Genomic DNA, 17,870 nt, shown 5'->3' with positions numbered 1-17,870 from the left:
GAGGCCTGCTTTCAAATGAGAGTGTTGAGCAGTCTACAGAAAAGTCTTTTAAGGGTGGTGTGCCAGACTATTTTTCATTCCCAGATTAGAGGTTAAGTGGACTGGTAGAAACTCAGCAGGAGCTGGGAGATGCTGCTTTTCAAAAGCAAAATGCTGCCAGTCAGCAGATTGGCAGCACTGTGCCTCTACACAGGGCAGTGGCGTCCAGCTCCCAGGGAGCACAAAAATCTGTGGAAGCTGGAAGCAAGGAGATGCTGCCTCTCACAGGTTCATCTCTCAGGATGCTGTGATCCTTGGTGCCTGACCCTACAGTGGCTGTACTGTGCTGCACTCAAAATCATGCCTGCATAATAGTTTTTTTAGGTCTCCGGAGTGCTGACCTCTGCTCTGCACATTCAGTTATGAACATTTCCTCTTTAGGAATTAGGTTTTAAGGAAGAGGTCATACCATGGGCTATTTTTTCCAGCTTCCACATCAGGATCAATTTCACTTCCCGGCAGTAGTTTTCGTTCTTGGAAGCATTAAGTAATTTTGGAACAGTATTGGGGAGAATAGAGGAAATTAAATGTTTAGGCTCTAGGTGTGGATAGAGTGTCCCACCTTCTCTTTCCATTTTATATTTTCATCATTTTTTTTCTGCTCATGAGTGTGGGATTTCTAGCATATTGGTGCCAAATTACCTCTCCCTGGCTGCACCCCTGTACCTCCAACTACTCCAGGTCAGTGGTTCTGTCCTCTGCCTTTCCTGCTCCTCCACATTTACTTCCCTGTCCCTTGATAAATTTGATCACTTCTATAGCGGCAGCAACTCACCCCACAGGCAGGGAGGGTTATTGGGGCATTCGATTCCTGGGCAGGAAAACATCAGGATTCACAGGCTGGATTAAGACTGCTTGACTTGTAAAGCAGTGAATGAATGTACAGTCTAAACTTTGTAAAATAGTGTGAATAAATCTTGCTCCACTGGCTCAGACTACATCTTGTGGATGGAAACTGTTTTTATTAGATGGAAGTGTGCTGGAAGCAACTTGAAAGTATGTGGGGCTGCTGGTTGTCTTAGATGCGTGTGTGAAGACCTCTACCTTATAATGGTTCCTGCCAGTACCGCTAAGGCATTCACTCATAAAGATATGGTTTATATGTACACACACACACACACACACACGCACGCACGCACTTGGAGCGGGGGATGTTCTTTTAATAGTGTTAGGAAATTCTGCAGATGTCATTACGAGCATGTCCATACTGGCTCTGGTTCTTGGCAGACTAACCCTTCCGTGCTGTTGAACTGGAAAAAAAAGAGCTTTCATATCACTTACCCTGCTTGTAACTTGCTGACCAAGGAAAAGGAGGCACTAGCAGAAAAAAAGTGGGAATGCCCCAAGATTCTTGTGCCATGCTTTTACAGGTGCCATTTCTGCCTTGGGGCCTTTTTTGTCAATGACCTGAGTCTGTTTCATTCAAGGTCAGCTGTGTGTTGAGCACATTGGCTTTGCCCAGAAAATGTGCTAGAAAATTGGACTGTGACTAGGTCAATAGCAAGTCTTAGTTGTCAATGAAAGACTTTTTCTTTTCCACAATGGAACACTTGGTTATTTTTTTTAATTATCTGACATTTTATGCAATTTAAGAAAGTAGGCAAAACAAAAGGAGAACTTTTCATAATGGTCTGACGTGTGCACTGACAAGCACAAGTGCAGTTATGGACACCTTGCTGAGTTTGTATGAGGGAGTCAGTAGCTATCATTGCAAATGGAAGAGCAGAAACAACACTGTGCCTAGAGGGAGAGGTAATGCATTTTTAACATCATGGGACAAGCACTGAGCATACTTTGCTGCACACCCGTTCCACCCTGGTCTATGCCTCTGCTATAGCTCACTAACTCTTTTAGTTTTGCTCAAGTTGTACCCATATGGTTTGTAAATGCACCTTTGCTTTTGAGTAATAAATGACACATGGCTCCTTTGGCAGCTCAAGGCTTGACTTTTCATCTTGACACCCTTGGGCATCTGGCAGATGACAGATGATAGATTTAGACAAACAGTCAAAGCTACAGAGTGCCTTGCATGTGTGTTTATCTTAACTTTGTAACACGGTCCAAATGTTATTTAACTTTATGTATTTAAAGGAAACCAATTGGGAATGGCATTCACATACAGTAGGACAGCTGATGCTGTTGCTCTAATTACTTGTTTGGTATAGTTACTAGCAAGTTTATAATTTCCTGAGCATGACTGGGTCTATTGAATTAAAGCAGGGTGTTTGGAAACAGGGAGAAAGAGGAAACCAAATGGTAGTTTAACAATAGGCAGTAAATGTAAACCAGAACTTATTTACTTGACACATTATTTTAGTCAGGTTGAATTTAGTTTGGGGGTTTGCTTATTTTTTGTTTTTTTAAGGCTGCCGTTTGCTTTGCCAAATAGCTTCTAGGAACAAGATCTTTAGCATGTTTTCTAGACTGAAGATAATGCTGTTGTTTTCTGTGAAATGCTGAGTTGTTAAATGTGCAGTATTGCAATGCGTTAGAGGAATGGGAATTCTTTCTTTGTATGTATTAGAAAATACTCTTTTCCTTTAGTCAGTGCACCTGGTACTTAATTTTTTTATTGTGATAACAGAGATGTCGATGCTTTATATATTTGCAGGAGATATTAGTTTTGAAGAAATTTTTGTTATTATTTGTTTACAAAAAAATTAGCATGGAAAGGTAAATTTGGGTGCAAATGGCTGTTATTTTTAAAGCCCTGTCATTACTATTAAAATCTAAATTGGTGTTTATTATTTTTAAACACTGCAATACAGAATTTCTAACATCCATTGGCATGTTTTCATCAGGACTACATTTTGTGCCCCAAAATGTATTCACGTATCTGTTTCTGCAGCTCATTTTTCATTATTAGTACAGCAGCATAAGTATGCATCTAAAGAAATATAGACACATTCTCTGTGCAGAGAAGCTAATAATTCAAGGGTTGGTCCTGCAAAATTTACACAAAGTACAGCCCTGCCCTTCTGTGAAAAGGTTTTTGTTGCATGAGTGGGACAAATCATGTTATGCTGCTGTTTGCAGACAAAACCTGCTGATGATGACAGCAGAAAAATGATAGGTGGACTGTTATTGATAGGATATTTTCTTGTATGCCTATGTTTTTGAGAATTTCTTTTTACAAAACTTTTTTTTTTTTAAGTGAAAGAGACTTTTAGACAAAATATTAAAACATTTAGATTGCATTTTTCTCCTCCTTGGATCTGTGGTTTGATTACCCTGAATTCTCATTTCTTCTCTCTTGGTTGTACTGGTGGGTTACTCTGAATTTCCCATGGGGTATTGAATTGGCCAAATGTAGTTACATAACACTGTGCTCTTGAGAAACACATGTGAAGAAGAAAAATGCAAAATTCTTCAGATAGCAGATACTTGTGAAAATTCATCAAAAAAAGGTTTTGGTGGAATATTTTGACATGTTCTGGATGTAGAAGTGTGTCTGTATGATATGTGTTTTTCTGTGTATTCTGCCTGCCTATACATATATTAACATTGTTGGTGTGTGTGTGTATGTAGAAGAGAGAAGTTGGTTTTTAAGGGCAATGTAGGACCAGACAGGAATCTGTACATGACTCTGAAACAAATGTCAGAATTGACAGACAAGCAAAAAATGACCACTGAAATGACCAATGACCATAACAGAATAGTGCTGGGAAGCATGATCTAATTGCAAGAGATGATGGGATGAAACCAAAACAAAAACAGTAAAAATCAAGCAGGAGCACATTAAAAAGTAGAGAACCAGCATATCTTTAGCATAATCCTCCATCCCATTCCCCACAGACAGACAGAGGGCCCTAATTTCTGGCTCCCTGAGCTGCTGAGTAATAAATCAGTGAATATGCATGAAATAATCTTTCCATTTACCCTTCCTTTTGTCTGTCTCATCAGATGTTTTCAGAATGGAGGGGTAAGAAGTGAAGAGATGCAAAGGGAGATGACTAGATGGTAGAATGAAAGAGAAGTGGTTCGTAAACCAGTTCCAGCCCATGAAGTTGCAAAACACATCCCACTGGCTTTGGGAGGCTCTGAATCAGACCCTGCTGGCTGAGAAAAGCAGGCAGAACAAGAATCCCAAATGGAAAGGGGGTTTTGATTTGGCAAGAGTTCATAATGTAGGGAAGGAAAGCTGTAACACTTCATAAAGGTTGTCTTAAAACAACAAAAAATGTTGCTATTTTGCATCTTTTTGTTAGTGTAGTAACTAAGACCAACTAACGGAAGTGAAAAGAATTTGAAATAGTTACACTTCCCAGCTGATCAGACTGATCTTGTCTGGAGACTGTGGATTTCATAATACATTTAACTTGGCACCCTGGGATTTTTTTCTCTGCTTAAAATGTTTTTTTAATGAGAAGCTGCATTTTAGAGACATAACCTTATGTAAACACTAGCCAGGAGAATTTGATATTTAACTTATTTTGCTGGAGAGAAGAGTTTCTCCAGGTAGTATACTTTCATTAAACTCACAAAATGAAATTCATCGATGTTTGAGAACTCAAGCCTGGATTGTGAACTGTGAGGGTTTTCTGTCTTACATTGATGTTCAGTTGTGCTCAGCACAAAAAGCCCTAGTGAAACCCCTCTGAGCATCTGGATTAAATGAATCTTTGAATTGCTAATTGTTTAAGGTTGACCTGGTAGACGTCCAACAGCTGTCTTTATGTTGTTTGTGGTACACAATTGCACTCTGTTTAGGAAAAACAAACAAACAAACAAACAAAATCCCCCCATGGCCAAGCAATTAATTCATGCACAGGAAGTGGTGGTTTATGCCTTATAACATTAATTTATTATACAGAGGGGTGGGCCTACCCAAAAACCAGGTAGATACTACATGATGAGTTGCAAGCAAATGAGGTATAAATGAGACTGTCAGCATAATTATAACTGAGAGGGATGTCCCATGCTTTGAGATAATGTCCTGTAGGAAAAGGTGACACAATTTAGCTTAATCAAAGACAAGTTTAGTCCTTTGGTGAACCTTTCTATCTGAATGGTAAAGTGCTTCCAGGTAGTGAGTGCTGATAATAATGCAGATCATACAGTTGCATGAATCTGCATGAAATATGTAAATATAAATCAGGAAAAGCCCAATTACTCATTTATTGGTAATTCTCAATTCCCGTATATCAGCAACACAGGTTACTGATCATCTTCACTTTTCATATCAATGCCTATGTAAGGGTACTAGCACCACCAAAAATGTTTTGATTCATTTGGACACTATATAACTTTGGTGTATTAAGAAAATGTCGAGGTGAGGTTACCTATTTTTAAGTCCTCATTTGAAATTATGAACTTGCCTAACTAGTCATATATTTAAAATATCGTGCTGAACTAATGCTTTAGTGCTTCATTAGAATAGATTTAGAAGAATTTTATTTTTGTCCATTTTTGTTTATATACTGTGCTGTGCATTTAGCACTCATAATGGACTAGATGGGTTGGACTAGATGACCTGAGGTCCCTTCCCACCTCAGGTATTCTGTGACTCTGTGATTTATAGAGTCTGTGAAACAATGATGCTCTAGTTCACAGTATATAATGCTACCCAAACAATACCTGGTGCCACCAGGCAACCCAAGAAGAAACAGCTGGGAGCGTCCTAATAAATGAAAGGTATCATGTGTTACAAAGGGTTTTAGTTTCAAGTATGCTGTTTCTTTTCTGTTTCAGTATGATGTTTTAGTGCTTCCTCTGAGTCTTCAGCACCTCTTTCTTGGTACGGCTGGACAGCATAGATGCAGAGCAACAAACAGACACTGTATAAAAGTTGTTTCTAAAGCTGTGTTGATACCACTCATTTTCTGAATTTTTCTGATGTCTGATTCTGAACTCTGCTAAATCCTGTTTTCATTTTAGATTCTTCTCAGTCAGCTAGTTTCTTTTATTGTCTTTCTCTCATCAGATGTCTTTTGGGGGGAAAAGACCTGTTTGTTAAGCAGGTGACGGGGAAAAGAATTATTAATCAAATCTTTTGTGCTCTTTCCAAACAGGGACGAAGAGGCTTAGGTTCAGTCTTTGTTTGGGCATCTGGAAATGGTGGAAGAAGTCGAGACCACTGCTCCTGTGATGGCTACACCAATAGCATCTACACTATCTCCATAAGCAGCACAGCTGAAAGTGGGAAGAAGCCGTGGTATCTGGAAGAATGTGCATCCACACTAGCTACAACATACAGCAGCGGGGAATCCTACGACAGGAAAATAGTATGGTTTTTAATTTTTTTTTTTATGTATATGGGTTTGTATTTTGCACAGTGACTTTGGGGGGAGGGAGAGAGAGAGAGCCCATTTATACTAATTAATGGACTGCTTTAGAAAAAAATCATATGTAGGCAAGTTCATTTAGACCCAGTGTGTTACTCGGTTGGAGTCACCATACTGCTGTTTGAAACCAGCATGGGTATCTCTGCATGTTGCAGCCCAGTGCAGTGCAGGTATACCCAGCTTACAGCAGGTTTTTCCACTCACCTAGTTGCTGCCATCTCTGAGTAATGCTTTCAGACATCCTGTTGCCACTGCCACCGAAACAGATTTCTTTCATTACCAGTATCTTGTAGTCCATCACTAGGCCTAAGTGATCCTCCGTTTGTTTTTAATCCAGTTATCAATAGTTTTCATATTTTACACGTATGATATTAGCAGTTTTTCTAGGTACCTCTCTATTTTCTCAGATTTATTTCAATCCAGCATCATTCCTCTTTTACATTCAGTGATGGTCAGTTATTACTCATATTACTGCCTATTCTGGCTAGCTGATCTATTGTAAGCAAGATTAAGCTCAGTGCTCATCTTTCCTATATTGTTCCTCATCTCATTCCTAAACAGCCAGCATCCATTTTCCATTATGTTCTCATCTTGGCTGGAAACCGACAAATTGTTTTAATTCTGTTTGATAATCTATTGATACCATTAGTGTTTGTACACTATATCTGCTTTTTCAAATTGAGTGCGTTCAATATAGTTTTCAATATTCAATATACTACTCCTTTTAACCTTTTAAACCCTTGTACTAGGATTAATCAGGTTTGTTAATATTGTACTGTTCCCAGCTTATTTATTCTAGTGTATAACTTAGAGGTCTTAATTTCTTCCTGATCAGAAAATTTAGAGATTTTGGGTTTTTTTCCCCTCAGATGTTTTCTTAAGCACCCATCTAACATTACCTTCTTTCTGGTCCTTAGTAGATACCCCTCTTGGTAACGGTGAGGAGTTAAAAATTCTTGCAGCTATGTTTTTTTAATAGTGTCTGCCTTGTCTTTCAGGATTCTGGGATGCTGGCCATCCCTTCTTGGATCCTCCTTTATTTTCAGATGATCTAATTTTTGTTTTAAATTTGTTCTGAGGTACTTCTTCATTCCAGTAATTTTTCTGTTCTGAACTTGCTTCTCTCCACTGAAACCTTATCTCTCTTCCTGGCATGTTTCTTGTTCTCCCTGATAAATAATAATAAAGAAAAGAAATTACTCCCTCTCCTAGCAGTCCTCACTTCTGTGATTAAATTCCCTGTACTGTCCTTTAAAAGACCTTCACTAACTTCTTCATGTTTAAGTAAGACTAATACAATATGAGGTGAGCAGAGGCGATTGTGGTTCCCCAGCCTGACCTCTTGCTTAGCTGAGTCTGTAGGATTTTCCTGAGTCCTTCAAATCCAGCAGTTGCTGTCAACTCGACAATAGTTTTTATAAATACAATCAATCTTGCTTTCAAAGTTTCCAGTGACAGAAAATCCACTTAAATTTAAGGCAAGTGGTTTTAATTACCCATTGCCATTAAAAAATTCTCGTTTGCTGTCTGAGCTCCTCTAGCTTCAATTTATAGGCATTTGGTTGTGTCACAGATTTTATTGCTAGTATGAAGAGGACTCTAGTTGCCTAACATCTTTCTGTCTACCCATGTAGCCTGATCAGTTAATCTCTTTTGATAAATGAAGGTACGCTTCTTGCCTCATTCTGTGTAAGGCATGTTTTCTTACAAACCCTCTCCCATTTTATGAGCTTTGAGCACCCAAACTGGACATACCAGTCAGGTAGTAGCAGCGTCAGTGCCAAATGCACAGGAAAATGTGTATCTGTGCGTGCCAGTTCAGTTTCCCTCTCTTTATACATTAAACCTGACTGAGACTTATTAGCTTCACTGTCATGTAATGTGTTCATCACTGTGTGACGCCCAACCTGCTTTCAGAGCTGCTGCTTCTCTTTTTCAGAGTTGGTGGTCCAAGGACAGATATGAGTGTAGTTGTGGTCTCTTTATTGCACCATTTGCCACTAGCTGTACTGGTTTAGTACTCAATCCAGACCAGCCCTCATCATCACTTTCTCTTTCTCCAAAGTTTCTCCAAGTGCAACATTCATCAGAAGGTGCTGGTGTTTTCTTCCAAGTCTTTGATAAAAGCTTTAGGTGATATTAAGGCCAAGAACCAAATTGTAGAAGGCCTGATTAGAAACAAGGCTCATTTCTTATATGTGCTATAAGCATATGTATAATTTCTCTGCTTCTAAGTATACATCTGGTTTCTTACATATGCTTACATTTTGAGACATCATAATTATCCCATTTTAAATCTATGTATTATGTATCATGTACATTTTTAATCTCTTAAATGTAAGTAATTTTTAATTTTTTTTAATGTGCAGTATCACATTATGTGTCTTGTAGAATCCTGACTATACTACTTTCAACCAAAATGATGGCCAGAAAAAAATACTGCAGTGCTTTGGCAAGCTCTGTTTTTCAGGAGCTTATGTTATCCACCATTAAATATACTACTAGTTAATTAATTTATTAATAGTTAGTTTTGATCCTGTATCAGCCGTTTTACACTAGATAAAAACTTGGCAAATAGATGAAATTATTAGGGCAATACCGCTTACCTTTTCAAAATATTAACACTGTGCGGGTTCTCTTTTGATCTTCTGGAACTTCTCCAGTGTTCAAAGACTTGCTAAAATCAACAGTATAGTCTAACATGTTCCCTGTCCAGGTCTTGTAAAAGTCTTCGGTGCTTCCAAACTTTCCGATTTAAACTTGCCCTTTAAAATAGCTATAAATAGGAAGATGATTTATCATCTTTGTATGCTCTGAAAACTTCATTTAGATTTTTTTTCCAAAAAGGAACATTCCATGAAATTGCCGTTTACTATACACTGCTATTAACTATTCTATTATTTCTGGACAATTAAAACAATATTGCTTTGGGGGTTCTTTTGATTCTGATATATTTGAAAATAAAACATCCTTATACTTTATTCTATTCTTGTATTTGACCTTTGTCTTTCCTTACCATCTCTATGCACCTTCTATCTTCTAATTTTTATTCATTGCTATCCACTTCATTTTTTATTCACTTTTATTTATTTATTTACTTCTTGCACCTGTCAACACTTGTTTTGTTGACCAGTATATCCTTGCTCATTTTTTTTAAAATCTATTAAAATATCTGTATGTTTCTCAGTCCTTATTTGTAGTTTTCTACTTAGCTTATTTAATCTTTGTGTATTCCTCTGATTTTTTAATAGCTGTAGTTTTCTTGATCATTGTCTTCCATTCTTTTCCATTAGCATGGACTTTCTGCTTTTACAGAATTACTATTTCAAGAAAAGACCATCGCTTATTTCTGACATGTCACTCCCTTATGACTTACACTAGAATCAAAAACACCTGGAGGTGATCTCACCTTTATTGTTAGAGACTTTCTTATGAATGACAAGAATAGATAATTTTTTAGTTTACTGAAGTATAGTACCCATCACTTCTAGAATTTATGCATTGTGCTGATACTTGCAGTTTCATATTTTATTGTAAGATTTTTGAAAGGCATACTTTACAAATGAAAGATTAATTATTATATATAGAATGAACATACATTATCCCATAATCAGGGAAATAATGAAGAGGTTTTACATAAACATTATTGAAAAGATTTAAAGATATGCCTCTTTAAAAATGACCATAATTTGGAGTCTCCATTGGAGATCTCACACAGGCTATCAGAGATAAGTAAAAACAACTTTTAATTGAAATCCATCAATTCTGTAAGCACTGATTGCTTTTACTAATCAGATCCTCCATTCTTTTGGGAGCAATCCAGTTGCATATGCCAATTTTAGATTATTCCTACAGAGTGCATCATTTGGCAGAGTGAAAGGTAAAAGCATAAGCGTACTGAGGAGCCATAAGAATTAACCCAAGTCTGTTGATCCTTTGTTTACCAGAACTTAATTTACCCTTGCACTCTTGTGCAAAGCAACTTTGATGTTGTACGTGCCATAAGATTCACTGATCTCAAGTGCTTGAATATCAGACCATAAATATTCCCCCCCAAGACTCTTTTTACTGTACTTTATTATCAATTGGCTTCTGAAACACACAACCTATCTGAGGGTGTTTTACTACTGGTACTTGTCATTTAAAGCCGGGCAAGCCTCTTCCCCTTCCAGACACCTTCAGTGACAAAGCCGAACAGTGTACAGTAGATGCAGTCAATAGCTTTCTGTTTGTGTTGTGTGTAAACCAGTTATCCCCATAAGGAATAACAACTATATGCTTCTGTTATGCTACGGCTTGGTGAGAAATGACATGAAATTGTGAAGCCAGCTTTCCAAACTGAGTATTAAGCAGTCTTTTCAACACCCACGCACATGGAGACAGGGGCATTGCTCTCACCTGTGTGACTCTTTTGCTCATAGCCTGATTTTGAGAGCAATAATGATAGTATCGCTATTCTCTTCTCCAACTTGTCTACCAAAATCCAATCCTCCTAAAGACCTATCAAACCTCATTTACCTTGGAAAGAAGTCTTGTTTGAACCAAGAACTGAACTAAAGACAGAACTGAAAATTTTGAGGACAAAGTTTTTCAACTGCTATAAAATGCCAAAGAGTCTAGAATAAAGAAGATGTGTAGTTGTTTTCATTGTTGTACCACACTTCCTTTTCACTGCATCATATATCACATTTTTCCTTATACTACTGCTCCTTTTGAGTCAGAGATTGTCTTCATATCTTTCCACAAAAAGCTTAGACCTTGCAGTAAGCGTAAAGGGAAAAATAACAATAGAAGAAGAATAGAAGTTTATTATTAAATTTAAATTCTCCAAATTCTCTTATGCATATAAATTTATATGCAGTATACAAATTAGCTATGAAGGGCTCAACTTCATGCCATGACATGAAAAGAGTAACAATATTTGATCAAGGCATATGGTGATTTGGTTTGTTAGAGTGAGACTCCTATATTCAAAATAGGAAAAAAAATACTACTGCAGTAAATCAGGAAGAAGTGACTTGGAGTGGATTTTACAATCAAAATCAAATTAACTCATTCTTATTTATTGTCATGTAACTCAGAATAAACTCCAATATCGTGTGAGATTCTGTAGTGTAGTACAGAAATACCTATCCACAGTTAAGGGACAGTAAATGGCTACAACTTTATAGTGTCATATTCTACAGTTCCTTCAAAATTTATCTTGCAGTTCTTCAGTTTAATATCCTTTTTTTTCTTTTCTGTTTTTCTATACAATATGTGCAGAATGTATTATAAGGTAGGTGAGAAAACTGTAACCAAATGTTAGGCAGTCATTGTGTAGACTAAAAATCCTTATAAAAATGTTTTGATTTCAATATGGACTAATAGAAGCACCCACACTTTTATAACTACACAAAAGACTTTTTTTTCCTCTTTTCATTACTATGCATTTTTATAATTGCTTGTTACAAATATAGGATGTAATATAATTTTAGAAGGTTTTCTAGTCTGGAGGTTTTTTTCAGTCTTGTGCAATGATAGCTTAAGAACATAATTTCATCTACACAACTCTGTTTTCCATATGGAGGTTTTTTTACTGACTTTGAACTAAAGTAAATGGAAGCAAATTCTGGCCTGAAATAATTTGAGTTAACGATTACAGTTAAACACACACTGATGTTACCATCTTGCATGAGTTTCTTGTTGCTCAGGGAAGGTACTCCAAGTGTGCTTGACTTCATGCTGTACCAAATTTTATTGCAGTAACTGTTAGCCCATTTTGGACCGAGTTTCCAACCTTTGGATGTATTAACATGCTCAAAGTGTACAAACATTTCACAGATGCAGCCAGATGTATGCCTTTTACATAGACCATTAGAGAAAAGAACTAGAATTACTTATAGGTGTTTTCAAGAGCAGCTGCAAAGTTTCGGCATACGTATAAGCATAGAAACTCACACTCTGTGACAAAGGCAAATCAACAGTAGGTAAAGACCATAAAAATATACTTCTTTATAGAGGTTATCTCTCATAACAGAGTGCGTGCAGAAGTATTGGCTAATAATATAGAGTTGTCAAGGTATTTTTTCCTATTATTCTCTTATCTGCTATTTTGAATACTATAAGACAATGCTGGAAGATAGCTTCCCCACTCCAGACCATGCAGCTAGGATAGGTTAAGCACCACCTAATATAGTTATCTATATGGGCCTTTCATTTTTCAAACATGTTGCACAAATGCATCATGTTTCCTTTTAATTCCTTTTTCAAATTATTTCTTAAAGCACTAAGGAATTTACATATGAAAGTCCCTCATAAATATAATTCATAAACCTATTACATGACTTACCTTCTGAAAATAATCTCTTTACTTACTGTTCCACCTATTTCTTTGTTTTCTAAAAAATGCCAATTCATCTGCTGAGTTTCTTTCTCTTCTAAGATATATTTCTGCCTTGCTGACTAGCTTCTGCTCTAAGCAGAACTTGAAACAAAAACACAAAAAACCCAACATGTTCTGCCAGTTCTTAAAACACAAACAAAAACGTGCTCTTGTTCAGAAACTCTTCCAGGGTATCAAGATACGCACAATGTGGCACCTTCAATTTTGGGTAGATACAGATACACAAAGGATGTGAGAAGAAACAGTAAATTTTTATTAAACCCTTGTCACTTCTGGGGACACAAGTTCATAGAAACCAACATATCTTGAAGAACTGTAGCAGAAGATAAAAAATGGTTCAATCAGTTCAGAAAGCTCACGTCATGAAATATGAAATAGCAAGAGATGCAGAGGTTTGGGAGAGGAAGAGTGAGCATGTTCTCTGCTAAGGGAAATCCCATTTTTTACCTTAGTCATTAACCTCCCAATCGGTGAAACTATGGAAAGATTGATGATGCAGCCTTAATAATGACTGTACAGAAATGGCATCTCCTTAATTCTTCGGAGCAAGTTGCTTCTGTAAAACTATTACAATGTGTCTAGAGTTTTTTCTTTAATAAATGTGTGCATTTTCCGAAAGCTGTTGGACTTCTGCATACAGCAGGTATTACAGTGCATTGTGGTGATTCGTATCATTTTTGTCTGCCTTTCATCAGGATGCGTGTCCTAGGTTGCTAATTTCATGTTGATTAAATTAGGCCAGTACCAGAACTGTTGTCACTGTCTTCAGTCAAATCTATTTGAGTCAAAAGATTTAGAAGTGGATATAACTCATGTCCCTAGAAATATTGCATGGACTTCTCTTGGGTAGTCTGATCAGCATTTTCATAGATCAGCAGTTGTTACAAAGGTATTTGAAGCATACAAACATGTTGTACTCAACAAAAGATTCAAAAATTTCTCCTTCTCCCCACCCTATTGATCAGAATGACAGCTAATATACACTAATGACAGCTTCATGGTGCTGTCAAATACCACGTCCTTTTATTGTGATTAATGATGTTGCCCTCATGTGGTTCAGGAATTTGGGGCACCATTTTTCGTCTTGAAACTTGCTCGCCTGTTGGTGGTCCTGTACTCTTTTTTTCTCAGGGTGGACGCGACACTTCTCTGACAGTGAATCCATAGTGCTGAAAAACATGCCTCAGATCTTGGAGGTAATTTACACCTAAACATCTTGGCTCCTGTCAGTAATTTTCCTTTGAAATATTTGAAGTGGGATTTCCATTTAGGAAGCTTTCCCTACGCATTTTCTGCTGAAATATTTGCTGAGTGAGAGAGAGAGATAAGCGTTTGTGGTTCAAACTGCTACCACAACATCCACTGAGAACGTGAGAGACAACGTTGCCAAATAAAGAGGTGCCATGGTTTATTGTGCTTGATATCTGTAGCTACAAGGCAATAAAAACACTATGAAAGCATGTTCTTCCAGAGGATGAGAAACACAGATAGCACAATGCAGTGTGCTTTTCACTGCATTGAGAGAGGCTGTCTCTTAAGGAAAAGCTGCTATGAGGGTACTTCTCCCTGCCTGAGTTCCTGTAGGCTTTGTTACCCTTTGGTCCTCTGAGGAAAGCGCCTGCTGCACCACTTTTTTTGAAAGGGACAAGGTCCCTGGCTACAAAAGAGAGAAGCATGTATTAGTCCCTTTTTCTGCCCCCTCTCTTTCCTGCCCTCCCTTCCACTCCTCACCACAGCACTGACCAGTGTTTTTCCAGATGGGATACCTGAATCTTGTATGTCTCTATTTGGGTGCATGTCATCCTGTGGTCCTTGGCCATGTTAATCCCACCTGCAAAATCACTACTTGTGTTTGCACATATAGGCAGCATAGTGTTGGGGCTGTTTCTGCTGCAGTTTCATCTCAATATTGTCAGGGCATTTTTGGAGTTTGTATGCAAGAAGGTTTTTCCAACACTATTAATTTTCATTGTCTAAATTAATGCACAGTCAATAGAAGGGAAGGAAAGAGATAAAGAAATTATATGTACATTTTATTTATGGGATTCAACTTTTAGCTGATGACAGATAAAAGAAATTGTTTAACAAGGTGTGCATTAAATAATAGGGAACAAAGGGTTCTTTCTAGACTCCGTTATTCTTGAATCTGGCCTTTGGTAAGTTCACTAATGTAAGGCTATGACATTATAAATGCTTTAATCCATCTTTTTCAACTTCTAGAAGCTTCCATTTTGGAAGCTATACCTCCTACATGCAATTGCTTGTATTCTGCCCAGATGGGATGTGGCTGTTTTTTCAGATCATATCTTGCATATCTTCCAGTTTCAAAACTAGATAAGCATTTTTACATGCCCTGTGCTTTTTTGTGAGTTTTCAATCCTTCTGCCATCTTTGGGCACATCCGTGTGGCAAATGACGTATGATACTAGTGAATTAGATTAAATGGAGACACAATAATTCTGTATACTTAGGTAAGAAGCTGTGTAAGCAACTTCTCCTCTGCCCCTCAGGCAGATATGTCTACTAGTGACTGAATCTCAGGGATCAGCTGAAATGCTAAGAATAAGGTTTGGCATCACAGGTCATTCACTCTGCCACCTTCATGAAGGTTTCTGTGCTGTGGACTGCTGTCTGCTAGTATCTGTTCTCAAGTCCACGTGGGTTTTGCTTGAGCTTCTGTTAGGTAGCAGTGACTTTTGTCTGTACTGCCTTGCTCTTGCTAGGAACCACTGCTTCAGAAAGAAGAGCATAGATTAGAATCACTTTAGATTAACATTGCCTGAATGAAGCAGAATTTAGAATAAACACGTTTTTGTGTGTGATTTACTGTCTTACAGAAAGAATCTGCCTAAAATTCATTATGAGACAGAAACATCCTAACACTAAGTAGAAGGCTGTGCCTCTAGTTGGTATTGCACATTATAGTTTATACATCCACTTAGATGACATATAAAAATATGTGGCAGCATATAATTAAGCAATACATAACAATTTAAAGCTGCAAATAACTAATTGGCTTGTGATGTCTAGGCTAATTTGTGATTACATCAGGATTTTCCAATGAATTATTGCTTAATTTCATGTGAATTATTGCATAAGGCATGAAGGAAGGATTAAACATGGTACTTGGCATGAGCCCAACTGTATTCTATTCTTCCACATACTTCCAGTCTGACTTCAGGCAACCTAATTACCCCTCCGTACCTCTTTTATAGTCTCTAAAATGGGCATAACCAGTCTGTATATAGGGAGCACTGTAAGATTTAGTTCATTCCTGTTTGTAAAGCACTTTGAGATTCTTGGATGGAAAGTGCTCTGTAAATGCAAATAGAAGGGCAGAGTTCTAACTGTGCAGTTTTAAAACCCTCTGTACATTTTTCTAATTTACAAGTCTTTTTGTTGATCATGCCATGAAAAAAATGGAGATTAACTTATGTTTTCAGTGCGATACAGAGAACACTTCTCCAAGTTCACAAGTGACTTCAAGCTCAGAACATGTAACATCATGTATTCAGACACCTTTTTTTTTGCCTTTCCTTGCAGTGAAAGAAGGAAATACCTCCACGTACCTGCAACTCATTCAAGCAAATGAAACCTGTTCTGATTTCTGAAGTTGTGTTCTAAATTTCACACATTCAATTTCTTCCAGATCACCACAGACCTGAGGCAGCGTTGCACAGACAGCCATACTGGAACCTCAGCCTCTGCACCTATGGCTGCAGGCATCATTGCACTGGCACTGGAAGCAAAGTAAGATCTGAGTTATACTCCGAAAAAAAAAAATTAAGCATACGAAAAGATCTTTCTCACTGATCCAGCACCTTTATCCAGGGATCTCAAAGTGCTTTGGAAACTTTGTTGTAGTAATTCACAGTACCCTTCCAAGGGCAGGAAAGATCCACGTGCTTATTTCACATGCAAGAAAGCTGACACCATGGAAATGACAGCAGAGTACTTAGTGTTGAAATAACTTGAAACAGTGTTGAGCACAGGTAGTTTCCACTAAATGATGTATAGGATCCTCACAATGTCTTACAGTACCCTGACAGTACTGCCCAGATCTGCTGTACTCTGCAGGCTACTGTAGGTCGCCTATTGCATTCATCAGGCTTCTTTTAGTGGTGTCTGTTCTTGAACATTGAAGAAAGTTTTGGGATGGTGTTAGGCTACCATGAACAGAGATTAATATAGTATGAAAAATAAAAATTCTCAACTTCTGCATGCTGACGCAAATCTGTTTTTTCTAATGGGATAAGTGCCTCAGCTGTAAGAAACATGGATAGTGTAGCTCCATAGTCCTTTTACCTTTAGCTCAGAAAAGTTTCCATCTTACAAGCATTTTCTCAACTGCAGGGTTTTGCTATTTGTGTCTAATATATATCTTTAATGTGTTTTATGGAGCAGTGGAGATTTATCAGGTAAATCTGTATTTCAAAACCTTTTGCATTACTTAGTGCTGTGTTGGATAATATTAGCAGGTCTAAGGTGGAATGCTCTACCCCAAATCCTGCTTGAAATCAGATGTTTCTAAGTGCTAGGAGATTGATTCTATTAAATTCTGAAGAAAACCAGTTTCCTCTGGGGGCAGGCAGCTCCTTTGAAGGAAGTAATTGTCACACAATAGTCATTTCAAACTGTATGTAATTCATAGCAGCAGAATTATGCTTCCATCTTTAATGATTTTTTGAAGAAACCATGGGCCAATATTCAACACAGATTGCTTATTTGCTGTTGAGTTATAGTCATGAGAATAAGAGTTAGTAATTGAAGAGCTGACATAATCTTTAGTGCAGCACTTCTATAATTAGATTTTCTTAATGCAGTCATTAGAAACAAAGGTATTTTGAAAGGTTAATATAATGCTATTATTTAAAAAAAAAATCTGTTTAATCTCTTCTTAATCTCAGTCTTAAAAATCCTTAAATTCATTCTAAACAATCTGCACATGCAGATAAAATTGCATGTGCGTAAATTTCATTCTGCTGAAAGTTTTTCTAATTATTTCTTAATGAACAGAGGTTGCTTGTAATTTATGGTTTTTATTTTATATGATATTTTGTGTGCATTTTCTAACAAATGATTGTTGTAATTGCAAGTTTCAAAGTGTTATAGCACACAATACCTACAACCAAGCTATTGCTAATTGTGACATCTTAAAACAC

General features: G+C 37.3%; 1 protein-coding gene across 2 annotated transcripts in view; it reads left to right on the top strand.

Annotated features, from left to right (window-relative positions):
- Positions 1 to 17,870, top strand: part of PCSK5 (proprotein convertase subtilisin/kexin type 5) — a 267,689-nt gene that overhangs the window by 116,692 nt on the left and 133,127 nt on the right. For both annotated transcript variants that reach the window (XM_076361658.1, XM_076361659.1), the window contains exons 8-9: positions 6,051 to 6,263; positions 16,358 to 16,458. In XM_076361658.1, the coding sequence (XP_076217773.1) occupies positions 6,051 to 6,263; positions 16,358 to 16,458 (314 nt within the window). The remainder of the gene's footprint in view (positions 1 to 6,050; positions 6,264 to 16,357; positions 16,459 to 17,870) is intronic.

This window comes from Aptenodytes patagonicus, chromosome Z (assembly GCF_965638725.1).
Source record: "Aptenodytes patagonicus chromosome Z, bAptPat1.pri.cur, whole genome shotgun sequence".
NCBI lineage: Eukaryota > Metazoa > Chordata > Aves > Sphenisciformes > Spheniscidae > Aptenodytes > Aptenodytes patagonicus.
Note: the sequence above shows the minus strand (reverse complement) of the source record. Positions and strands in the feature narration are given on the sequence as shown.